The 12,372-nt window shown below is 38.8% G+C and overlaps 1 protein-coding gene and 1 long non-coding RNA gene across 3 annotated transcripts in view; one reads left to right on the top strand and one right to left on the bottom strand.

Moving 5' to 3' along the window:
- Positions 1-12,372, bottom strand: part of LOC145935306 (uncharacterized) — a 173,623-nt gene that overhangs the window by 9,899 nt on the left and 151,352 nt on the right. The gene's annotated exons all lie outside the window — the stretch shown is intronic.
- Positions 531-12,372, top strand: part of Nachra7 (nicotinic acetylcholine receptor alpha7 subunit) — a 194,245-nt gene continuing 182,403 nt past the window's right edge. Inside the window, exon 1 of one of the 2 annotated variants that reach the window (XM_083036494.1) lies at positions 531-2,098. In XM_083036494.1, the coding sequence (XP_082892620.1) occupies positions 2,050-2,098 (49 nt within the window). In that variant the 5' untranslated portion in view covers positions 531-2,049. The remainder of the gene's footprint in view (positions 2,099-12,372) is intronic. The other variant, XM_083036495.1, reaches the window with a different exon arrangement.

The raw sequence follows: 12,372 nt of genomic DNA on the forward strand, positions 1-12,372 counted from the left end.
CTCCCGCATGCGGCCCTCTGTTGACTGAACCGACTTAAGTCAACGCCGCCCACGGTCTGGCACGCGGCCTCCAGTACGCGCCAAGACGAAGAGGGATATATGCGCGAGGAAACGCGAGATATGGGGGACGTCATCGGGGGATCTCCGAGTAACGAAGACGGGGAGAGGTTGCGAGATGGAGTGCGAGATGACGAGGCTGGATACTAATGTGCGACGATGACGGAACGAGGGAAACTGCGAGAGAGATAGAGAGAGACAGAGAGAGAGAGAGATGTGGTGGAGCGAGCGAGTGGCGGCGAGGGGTTCAAGTATAAGGATACCGAGGCATGCGCCGTTCTATCATATTGATCTCGCCATAGTAACGATTCTCTCTTCTCCGACGATGTTGGGATGCACTATAGCCCCGGGAGGAAGAGGGATGTCGGAGAGCGAGGAATCATGCGGGAGGTAATCGGGAAGGGAGAGAACAAGAGAGGGGAGAAAGGGGAGACAGGTCGTACCGCATGGTGTACCACGCCACCCCACGATGCGCGGATGTGGGCCGCCGAGGGTTGAACGCGAGCGAGAACGCGAGGAGAGGCGAAGCGCCGCGCCGGTGGGACGAAGAGAAAGGAAGTCGTTGAGGGAGTCGTAGGGGGAGAAGGTATACATGTGACGAGAACAAGAACGTCCTAGGGAGGAAAAGAGGACGAAATAGAGCAACAGAGGGAGAGAATAGAGCGAGAGAGGGATGAAGAGAACTGCGAGAGACGAACAGCATCGGTGATCGAGGTAGAACGACGATACGGGGGTGAAGAAGAGAAGAGGGTTCGAGACGTGCGCGGCGACTGGCAGGTGTATATGCTGGGTTAGACGAAGAGAATGGTAGCAAGAAAGAGAGAAAGAGAAAGGGGAGAGAGAGAGAGAGAGAAATGAGACAAAGATATCACGAGCAACGAAGAGGTCCGGAGGTGGTGAACGGTGGCGGTTAGCTACTACAGAGCTAGCGCCAAAGCGGGTTGAAGCGGCAGTACCGCGCGGCGTTGCAGCCAAATGAATCTCAGTCCAGCGTTGGTCGCCGGCGAGGCCGCATCTGACAAAGCACCCCCCTCCCCTGCCGGGAGAGAATAATAGAGTAGCCCTACAACCGAGATTTGGAAGGGCAGCCCGCGTCTCTCCGTAACGGACGAGAGAGAAAGAGAGATCAGAGGGATGTTCTCGTGATCCTGGCGATCGCACGCGTTCCGAGATCCACATTACCGAAGGTGAACCCCTGTCGTTCACCCTGACCCGATGCTGCGAGCGTACGCGGGAAGCTCGACGAGCGGAACGAATCCATGAGTGGACTGCGGATGCGTCCCTGAGCCTGTTTTGTACGTACACGCATATACACACGCACACACATACATATTACACATATACATACACATAGCAATCCGCAAAAGTCAGCTTGCCCTGTGATAACAATTGCGATCGCGACGACCAACTGGTGCCGTTGACGAGATCGAGGCTAAAATCGAGTTGCTCGTGTGATTGATACCATCGTTGTCGGTGATAACCGCGAAGACCAAAGAGGGATCCGCGGGCGAAACCAAAATCGCCAAGAGATGTCCGCGCTGCCCGACGATGCCGCGTCGTGGTGCGGACCATCTGGACCATAGTGCGCACGGATTATATCATCCGGTACGGGATAGCAGCGGACTACCACCGCACCGGAAGCGTGGATCACGTGCCCCCGACGGAGCACCCAGGACGATGCATCTGGCAAGCCCGGTACAGATGCGACCGGGCGAGCCTTGAGGATTCAGAACGATCGCTCCGTTTTCATCGCGCCGAGCCGAGGACCGCCGAGGACAGCTGATCCTCCAAGGGGTCCAGGTCGAGGTTCGTTTTCGCTCGACGAAATTCGGCAGCCACGTGCGAGGACGTGCGGCGGTGAGGCGGCTGCGACGGCGACAACGGTGGCGGAGAAGGAGGTGGAGAGGAAATCGGCATCGTGGAGGTTGTGTTCCAAGTGGTCTTCGAGAAAGGAGGAGTAGCAGCCTTGCCCTGGCTACTCCGCGAATAAACATGAGACGCTCGTGGACGCTCGTCGCGGCGATAGCCCTGGCGGCATCCGGTGAGTGATTTTCACTCTTTCAGGAGAATATCTCAACCATTAGTCAGACGGCCTTTCCCCTCAGTCGCGACGCGAACTCCGTCCACCGGTTGCCTCGCTCTCCCATGTTTTTATCCAAAGACAAGAAAGGGGGAATTCGAATATCTCAGTGTATGTTTTACTCCTACCCGTCCCTTCCACAAGTGTCCGTCGACGTCATAACGCGTTGCTCCGAGCTTTTGTCTCTCTTTTTTCCCGACACTGCGAACGTATGATAAAATTGTGAAACAGTGTTTTCGTTATACTTAAATTGTATCTTAAATATAATTGCAATCTCTTTTTTCTTAGCACCGTAATTAAAACCGAACAGTTGGTTATTCTAAACAATAACCAGTGGCGCCGACATTTCTCTTACGTAGCTGATGATGTCACAGTGACGATTCCGTTTGTCTATCTCTTTCTCTCTTTCTCAATTATGGATTCTTATCTCATGATATATATTAATAATATTGATGTAAAATGACGTGCGATCTCAGAAATGTCATATCGATATTCGGACTCGCATCGGAGAATTTCAGTTTCTAATACAAACAACTTTGCATAGAAATTTTGTCGTGCTGCTTTTCTAAAACTTTATGAATCTGAGAAATCTTTATCGCTCGCAATTTTTGTTACGTATACGAAGTTATGAAAGATCGGTCAACTTGTCGAGAATATGTGCAATTCTTCAAATTTGCAATCGATCTCCCAGAAGTGCCCTACCGATTAATCATTATCTCTCCTCGGCATTGCTCACGTCAAATCTTGTTTCCGGAATTCGCACGAGGCTTCTTCTCGTAAACAAATAAATTTCTTCGAGTTTGTTTGAAGGAATCGCAACCAGCAAGTTTCGCTCAGACAGGGGAGTTCGCTTGTCATTTCTTCATCTCGTACCTCTCTTGCGAGACATCTCTTGAGAAATCTCTTCGGCATTGTTGTTCGAGCGCAATTCTCTGTAGCTAGATAAACTTCCACCCAAAACTTTACCATTTTGTTGTTTACGTTACGAGGAAATTTTTATTTCGCGATAATGCTCGTCAAATTCATATTCAACCCTCGAAAATCGCGGTTAAATTTCTTCAAGGCTATCGTATCCGGATTAAAAGAAGGAGGCTGAAGTTTCGCTTTCGCGAGAGAGAGCGAGGGTGCTCGTCACACGCAATCCTTCATCTCTTCAACGTCGCTCTCTTGCTTCCGAGATCGGTGCGAGCTCGTTTCGAACTTTGAATGGAGCAGGTAGATGTAGAGCGCCGCAATCCCGGGAGGAGGAACAGGGCGGAAGGGTGGTAGAGATGGTGAGAGAGGGAAAGAAGGGGGAAGGACGCGGCATTTCAATATTGACGTCAACTCGCGACGCTTCCAGAGCGACGCGACGTCTCGCACCTCGTTAGCGGCACGTTGATGCCACCAGCTGGGAGTCGAAAATGTGCGCGCACGTCGCCGAATCGGCGTTGCGTAAATATATTTGCGTGCTGCATCGATAGCGATTTTTTTTTTTTTTTTTTTTTTTTTTTATTGGGTTTTCTCGCATTGGTCTCAACTGACGCGTAATCGCACATTGTCGTTCCTTCGCGTCGCGTTTCGTTTCCACATTTCCGAAGCGATGGAAAAACAGAGATTGTTATCCGTTGGGATAGATTCATTAATTGATCGGAATATAAAAATTGTTATCCCTTGAAATTATATTAGATTTATTCCATTGATTACTAATAATGACTGAAATAGGACAGATATTATAGAGAATTTTCTTATAAAAATGTAATAAAAATTCGTATTTTTCTCAATATTGATTTTTAGGATGTTTTTAGGATGCATTTATAAAGTGAAAAATAACTCAAAATTAAATTATTAAAATTTTCCTTAAAGATATATATAATATAATGGTAATCGTATTCTGAGTGAGCGGCTTTAAAAATGTTATTATGGAAATTAAGCATTTAGTTCAACTGTTCATTTAAAAATGGCTCTGACTTTCTTTCAGTTTTAAATATATTACGATCTCGTCAGAAGCGGTTGTAATAAATTTGAGCAAATTGCTGCTTCCACTTGATGCTTACGCATCAGAAATGCCTCTTGTCGCACATTTCAGCGCATTCATTAATTAAAATGTCCCCGTCAAAAATAATATTCTTCAATTATGTGTCTCGATCGCGCTGTAACGTCATGAATATATTTCCACGATCGTAAACAACAAGAAAATTCCATTATGAACGTCTGGTGTGTATTGACCGAGATCGAATGGGGAAACATTACCCGCTGCAGTCGCGGCGTGTCAAAAGCTGTCGCGATTCACGCTACCAAATTGCGCATGTTAGTCCCGTGTAAAATGTAAATTAGGAAGTTACCCATCTCGTCCACGCGTGTCGGGAGATGGTTCTGCCATGACGTATCGTGTTGATTAATTAGCATTCCACCGCAGTTGCCGGCCGCGGTGCATCCGGCGCCAATCGGAATGGAAAATGGTTGCAAAAATCGTAGTCATCCCACGCTGCAAGAAAGCACGGCAAGTGTTCTTCTTCCCGAAATGATTAATGCGAGCTTTCGTCTAGTCGAGGCGATCGATCGTTCCTCGAGAGAAATCTCTGGATGTAAAACGAGGCATTTGTGTGTGTGACGTGAAAAGTTTTTTCAGAGAAAATAAATAGAAACTTTGTTGATTATTAAAATATCAATAAAATAATCAATAATTTTGTTTCTTGCCGTTTTTCATCTGCTTTTTATAGAAAATATATTGGCATATGTTTATTTATTTATTTATTTTTTTTTTAGGAAAGAATTATATTAATCTCTTTCAATATTTCATTTCTTGAAGAATAAATATTTTAGAAAATAAGATATGTGCGTGTGCGTTGGAATTACACATATTGCAATTTATATATTATAAATCTCTGTTTTAACGTTACAAATTTATTTTAATTCTTCTCTCATTTGGTGTCCAATGGATCATCAAAGATGCAGATTAGGAGATTCCATGTTTGATTAATTAGAATCCTACGCTATAAGCAGAACTCGTGCATTTTCGTACTTTCGGCGAACAATTACGCCTACTGAATCTTATGACAGAATTGCTGACGTGTCCACCCATGCAGCATTAGATCGTGCGTTCGTAGAAATCGGCTATAGCAAATGGAAGAAAGAAAAAGAGAGAATAAGAAACTTCGATCAGAACGTCTTCTTCGAACTTTTTATATAAATCCTTTGACGACAATATTTTTATACAGTAATCATCTCCATAATATTCTCATTTAGCGGGATTATCGCTCAAAGCAGAATTTTGAAAAGATGGTTTTGTAATGAAACCGTCTGTCTGCCAAAGGATTAATTTCATACAAAGTGTTTCGGACCAATGTACTGGTTCCTTTTAATCTAAATGCTGCGCAAGAAATTAAAGAGGATCGCATTTAAAGGAAATTGCGGTCGCGATACATTATGCAACTTTTAAAGAGTCAACATCAATCATTCGCGATTTCAATACGCAAGGGAAAACGGTGTTATCTTTTTGCTACTATTCCATTTATGTCATATCCGAACGCGAATACGAGTCTAGAAGTTTTAAACGCAGATTCTTCTACTGTCTGTCTTTAAAGAAAAATGCGACAAATTGATTAAAATTAATAGTAGGTATATATATTTTTCCTTTTATTTGCAATAATATTTTCACTTTGTTACAATCTATAATTATTATATCGATCACGTCATTCGTACTAAGAGATTGCTAAATAAAGACCGAGTGATCCCGAAAGTTTGGTTAACTCTATTATTTTTAACTTCAAAAAAGTTTACTGGTAATTCCGAGATTTTTGTGTAATCCTTTCTAAGAACCTCTGTGGGAGAAACCATGCTGTTGCTTGAAAATTTCAGACATTCTCAAAAGTCCGCACGAGGAAAATCCCTGCGGAGGGATTCACTTCGCTTGACGAATCTCGTTCCTTAGAAAAGTTTATCTTAAAAAGTTGCGTATCTCAAAACGATGTTGCTCGTAACATTCTTTCGTCTCATTCAAAGCATAGCCACATTTCAGAAGTCTATCCCTCTATACACTTGAAGAGTACTTTTAAAGAAGATATAGATTTCTCCAAATAAAATTAAATATAAAACATATATTGTGGAGAGCTATTCTGTGTAGCAGAATTTGCGTTTTACGTATCATTTCGATAAAAAAAATAAATAAAATTTTATTTCTTTGTTCATGTGATGTGTGTGGATGAAACATGTGCTATCGCTTTAGTAAAATAACGAAGAGAACTGATATGTGTGTGTCACATATCCTAAAACTGGTAAAATTGTTTTCAAAATCACCGGTGGACATATGTTCGTGTCGCAAACTATTTCACCCTCCCGCCTATCTTTAACCATTCCTTTCTTTCTTACCCGTATTTTTCTATCTTACATATAAGATTTTATGTATATATCTTAAGTGTGCTCTCTATAAAAGAGAGATATTTACATATACTATATCTTCTAAAATTATGTCGATTATAGAAAATATTCTTTTTGATTGGTTTAATCTAATTTGTACCATATTTCCAATATTGGAGATATATATCGGGATTATAATATCTCTTAAGAATAAATTAGATTATGGTACTATTTTAAAAATAGGATATATTGTATCGAATGTGCGTTAATGGAAAAGAATGTGATGAAGATCATATCTCATCACTATTATTTTTTCATGTACAATATATGTATAAATTTCTACAGTATATTGTATGTGTGAGGACGTTAAATGATTGAAAAAATTTCTATAAGCATTTATATATTGGCCAAAAAATGCTTTATTAAAATTTATGAAAGAATTATAAATAGAATTATAAAATTAAGAATCGAGACTGTATCAGATATGATAGAGACATTTGTAATTTCTTTCTTTTTCATGAATACAAGTTTCTGACGTTTGTCAAATTAATAATTGTTGAACTTTCTCTGGAACTTCTAAAACGTTACAAGTTATTACGGATAAATTTTGAATACAATTTCAGAAATACATATTTTAATAAAGCATATTTTAATAAAATTTTAAACAGATGTTTATTGGAAATTTGTTTTCACTTATTCGATATTCTCTTTCAATGTAGAAACTTTACCTTATTTTTCATAACCGCGTTGTATATTTAAATGGTAACATCTACATCGTTCTTGAGAAAAATTTATCAGAAATCCTTCTTTACTATGAGAATCTTTACTAAAGATCTCGTGCGATTTGTCGCGGATTGCGATGTCCGATCGCAGATTTATGTGTCGTTCGCCGCATCGCCTCGCGTTTATAGTGTGTCTCTAGACGAATCTAGGGATGCTTAAGACTCGCAAAATCTTATTTCACTAATCATATTTGTTAATCGATATCGGCTACATCAAGTATCGATAGTAATCCAAAGAGATATCTTATAACTCTATCTTCCAAAAATATATCAATATTACTAGATTGACATTTTACATTTGATATTCTGTTTTTAATATCAAGATAAATATAAAATAATATTATTAGTAAGAGTAATTAAATAAAATAATTAGTATCACGAGCCAATTATCGTAAAGCATCCCTAGACGTCCCATGTCGCGCGTACTGCAAAGTGCACGCAGATGCGGGGGCATGCGAACGTGGGTTCCAGCAATCTGGAAGTGGAGAATATCGACCACGCGCATAACGTGGAAGCCGCGAGGAAGAGGACACTGCACGTTCGCACGTGTGTGACATACACGCGCTCGCATGCACTCGTCATCCGTGTACTTGCACGACCGCGTCGCGGAGGCGTTTGCCAACAAAAAAAAAAAAAAAAAAACTGGTCATCTCCCTCTTCTCAATTACACAGAATAACGAGACAATAAATGCGTACGATAATGTAATATACTGATGCTCGGAGTCTCGCAGAATCTCGTATTGCGTCTTTTCGAGATATTTGGAAAATGATTACAGCTACATTTATCGGACATGTTTAGTTTGCCTGTGAAAATATTATAAATAATAGATGTTTTAAATAAAATAATTCATGTTAACTAGAAATTTGTGGAAATTATTATAAATTTTGGATTTAAAGCGCATGTATTTTCAATCCTATTTATGTAGTAATATAATGTCGAGTGATTATTACTTACATTATTTATATATAGTAATTGTTCATAGACTGCTAATGATGATGATGATATTGGATGAATATTAATGCGCCACTACTCAATTTAAATATGGATCAACAATTTCAAGTATAATATATGTATATATACCTATTAATTAAATTTACACATTGTGTGCGATTATTAGATCAAAATATAATTCCTACAAACCGCGTTGAGAATTTTTTCACATTGAGATATAAAAATTCTAATTAATTCGAGTATTTTATTTGTGGTGACAAGATATGTATTATATTACTGAAAACACAAAAATTATTTCGAGAGATTGCAAAAAGAATACACAAATTTAACTGGCGCAGATCAATTGCAATTTTCATTGTTTTTCTCTAACATTGAAACCGGAAAAGGGCGTAAGCCGATCTTTGACTAAACTCATCCGTTTAAATGTTACGTATCCCCATAACGCGTAAAAAGTCGTCGAATCCGAGCGAGAATCTGCGACGACGAGCAAAAAGTTTGTGCAAAGTTTCGCGACGGAGATGGCCGGTTTCCAAACACAGAGTGGACAATTCCTTGCTCCTTTTGTCTTTTTCATCTTTCCGTTCCGTGATATACCTTCGAGTGTGTTACTGTCTCTTCCCTTTACCTCTTTCTCTCTTTGTCTCTGTATTTCTGTCTTTCTCTTTCTCCCTCTCTTGACGAATTGCATGAGCGGACGCGCGATCATGTACGTCTAAAACGAAAACTGTGCCAAACACTGCTTCGACGAAATCAGCCCCTAGCTACTTGAGACATTTTACAAGCCTGTCCGTCGCAGTTTGTGACGAAAATGCGTGTGCCTTGATGTTGTCAATTGTGCACACGTCCAAAAGCTTCGCTTTTTTCTCTTTCTCTCTCTATCTCTCTTTGTCTCTCGGGTCTGACGCCTGCGAGCGAGAAAAAGGCACAATTTATTAGGGGGCCGGACCAAGTATAATAATGAGTTGGCCCTTTGCCGGAATCTCGATGAAACACTTATGTTGATAAAGAACTGAATATGAAAATGTATGGTTATCAAGGGTCAAATGTCCAAGGACCTTTGAATGAATAAACAAAAGGGTCAAAGGTCTAAGGGTTGAAGCTACAAGGAAGTGAAATGAATGAACTATAACAAAACAGAATAAATCCAATAAATCCAAAAACAATTAAGTTGTAGCTCTAAGAAACTCTCGATATATATTGAGTATTTAAGGCAATTAACTTGAACTATTTGAAAATTATTTAAACTATTTAAAAACTGAAAATATTAACGGTGAGCACTTTATATCATTGCAAAACATGTTCGAGTATCACTGCTTGTTTTGAAATTTGATCTAATAAACACTGAATAATTTCAAGTATCTATTATATGCGCGCTTCTACTACTAGCTTTTTAGGTCTGACACGGGACAGGTCATACTACTTGCAGTGATGTAAAGTGAAATATAACGTGTAATAAACCTTTTTGAAAATAAAATAAAATTGCAACGGCAAGAGGGAATTTTGCGATACAAGGAGATAATAAGTTTTTAGAGAGGATTTATTTTTAACAATAATATTTTTAACAATAATTCATATGTTTTTAACTGAAATGAAAGTGCTTAGCGCATTTTTACCGTTGTCACCTTTTCGCAATTTCTTTTTCAAACTAAAATTTAATGTTAAATATTTGAATATAAATATTTTTAGTTCTTTTATTTTTAATGCTTAATAAAAAACCATTTAAACTAGATTGATCTATTTTGAGGAAAGTTAGAAAAAACTGACTTAGCTATATTAATCTATATTAAATTAAAATCTATATTAAACTATATTAACCACACTGGCTATATAAGCTATATATATATATTTTTTTTTTGTAAAAAATATCATTTGTTATTGTTATTAAATTCAATTAGCATTCAATAATATTTCTTCTTAAATATTTAAATTTTCATACTCTCTTTGCTTTTAAAAAAAATGGAAAATTACCATTTCTCTCTTTATATACCGATGATATATTCACTGGAAGTCATCAATTCGCGGCAAGTAACATCAAGAAACTCGACTCGCCTTAACTGCGAATCTCATTTGCTATGCAATGGAACCATACAGACCGTCATTATCATATTACACGGGCGCATCCCGCGCTCGTTCTGCAGTACACGACCATCCCCCAACGGAAGACACGTCGGTAGATCCGAGGAAACGAGCTCGGTCGACGATAGCCTCTGCCATCTTCGCGCCTCGGTGTCGTTTAATTCTCAAGTTCAAGCATGCATTGTTAGTTCTTATGTGCATACGCACTTTTGATTTGTTTCTTTTTCCTCTTTCTAACTTTTGTATCGGGAATGGCCTATATTGGAGCATTATTCAGATAAAATTATTCTAAATAAATGTTCAGACACTTTATCTTTCAGACTCTTTATATATATTTATATATAAAGAGCAATTATTTATAAATATAATTATTTATTCTGCGATTTATTCTTATAATTCAGAAGAAAAGATTATCATTTATTATTTTAGTTGAAATAATTAAATGGAGAATTTTTTTATTATTACTATTTATTATATAACGCGTACACAATTCCTCTTTTTAAAAATTATTTATTTGGGACATTTTGCAAATTATTCATTATCTTTAAATTAATTTTTTATAATGCAAATTAAACACTTTTATGTATACTGCGTTGAATTTGCGGTTTTTCCTGTCTCATCTCTCTCGCTTCCTGTCTTTCCAAGTATTGTCGCTGAGAATGTCTCGCGGCTTTTATCGACTTCGGATTAACAATGTTCTAAACTATTCCAACCGATGCAACACAGCGACTTGCTATTGTGTTTTCACCGCGCACTGCGACCTCGCTCCTCGTCTGCCAGTAGAATCGTTAGAACTTCTCCGCTAATAACGACACTGTCGCCGTCGTTGTCGTCTCGCAGAAGTGATACGGCGATCTTGATATCAAGGAGATCTTGGATCACTTCGACGAGCGAGCGAAACTCTTGATAGATGTATACATGACATTCGTTAATAAGTTTCTATCGCGCGAAAAACTTGTTAGGAACAACAAGGTAGCTATATTAACACATATATATTTCGATAAAAGATACATTTTTACTCATTGTTGTCTCTTAGAAAAATTCTGAAAAAGGTAATGCTATCGAGAGATCAATACGAGCCATTAGATAATATGCTGTAAGTATACTTATATTTCTCGTAGTTTTATTATTATTTTTTATATTGTTCTCCGTATTAATTTCTGTCTCTCGATTTTCATTCCGATTTTCGTTTTCAGCTAAAAATTGGCAATTAATTGAATAAATAAAACTTTGGCCTCATTTACTGTATGGTACACAATTCTCACTTTACTGTTCAGTGATCACGTACTAAGTCATTGTAAACAAAATATAACGTTCACGTTTATCGGATCTGTTATACGACGAGCGACATAAATACTACGAGAGATGTGCCATAAATACTATATAGCACCTGTGTCTAATGACTCGTATCAGCCTTGACATCTCATTACTTGGATGGACACTATATATATTTCGAATTTACTTATATAAAATAAAAATCTAATAATGATACACAATATAATAAATTGACATGTAAGATTATTCACAGATCTAATTAGGAACTATATGTAGTATTAAATCGACAGTTAATTGGCAGCAATCGATTGATTAGATTTCCTCTCGATATTCGTACGGCAGATAGAATTATGATCAAAGAACAAAGCTTCACCAATCACTGTCAACGTTAGCCGAATATTTCAGTGAATTGAACTGATTGGATGGTAAATTGAGAGGTTCTTTTCGAAATTAATCACATTACAGACTGCGCATAGTTATCCATTACTTCTAGTATTCGGTCTTGTAATTAGACATTGTTATACGACGTTGTCGTATAGCGGTTACACCAATGATCGCTTGATTGGATTTGTCTCAAGTCGGGCAGCGGTCGAGGATTCCATCTTAAACCGCGTACCGACTTTGACCAGATAATTGTGTATGTCGCTTCCTAAATGGTCTGTGTCGCGAGTTACAGAGTAAACATGATGGGAGAGCTTAGCGTAGAAATGATTTCAGTGTTTGCGGCAAGCAATCTTGCCGGGCAAATTAGTGCCCAAGTTAATTATCTTTCGCGATCACACTGTTAGAGAGGACCAAAAGGGCGCTGCTCC

This window comes from Prenolepis imparis, unplaced genomic scaffold, assembly GCF_030444845.1.
Source record: "Prenolepis imparis isolate NDT839.2.m4 unplaced genomic scaffold, iyPreImpa1.0 SCAF_4, whole genome shotgun sequence".
In the NCBI taxonomy this organism is placed as follows: Eukaryota; Metazoa; Arthropoda; class Insecta; order Hymenoptera; family Formicidae; genus Prenolepis; species Prenolepis imparis.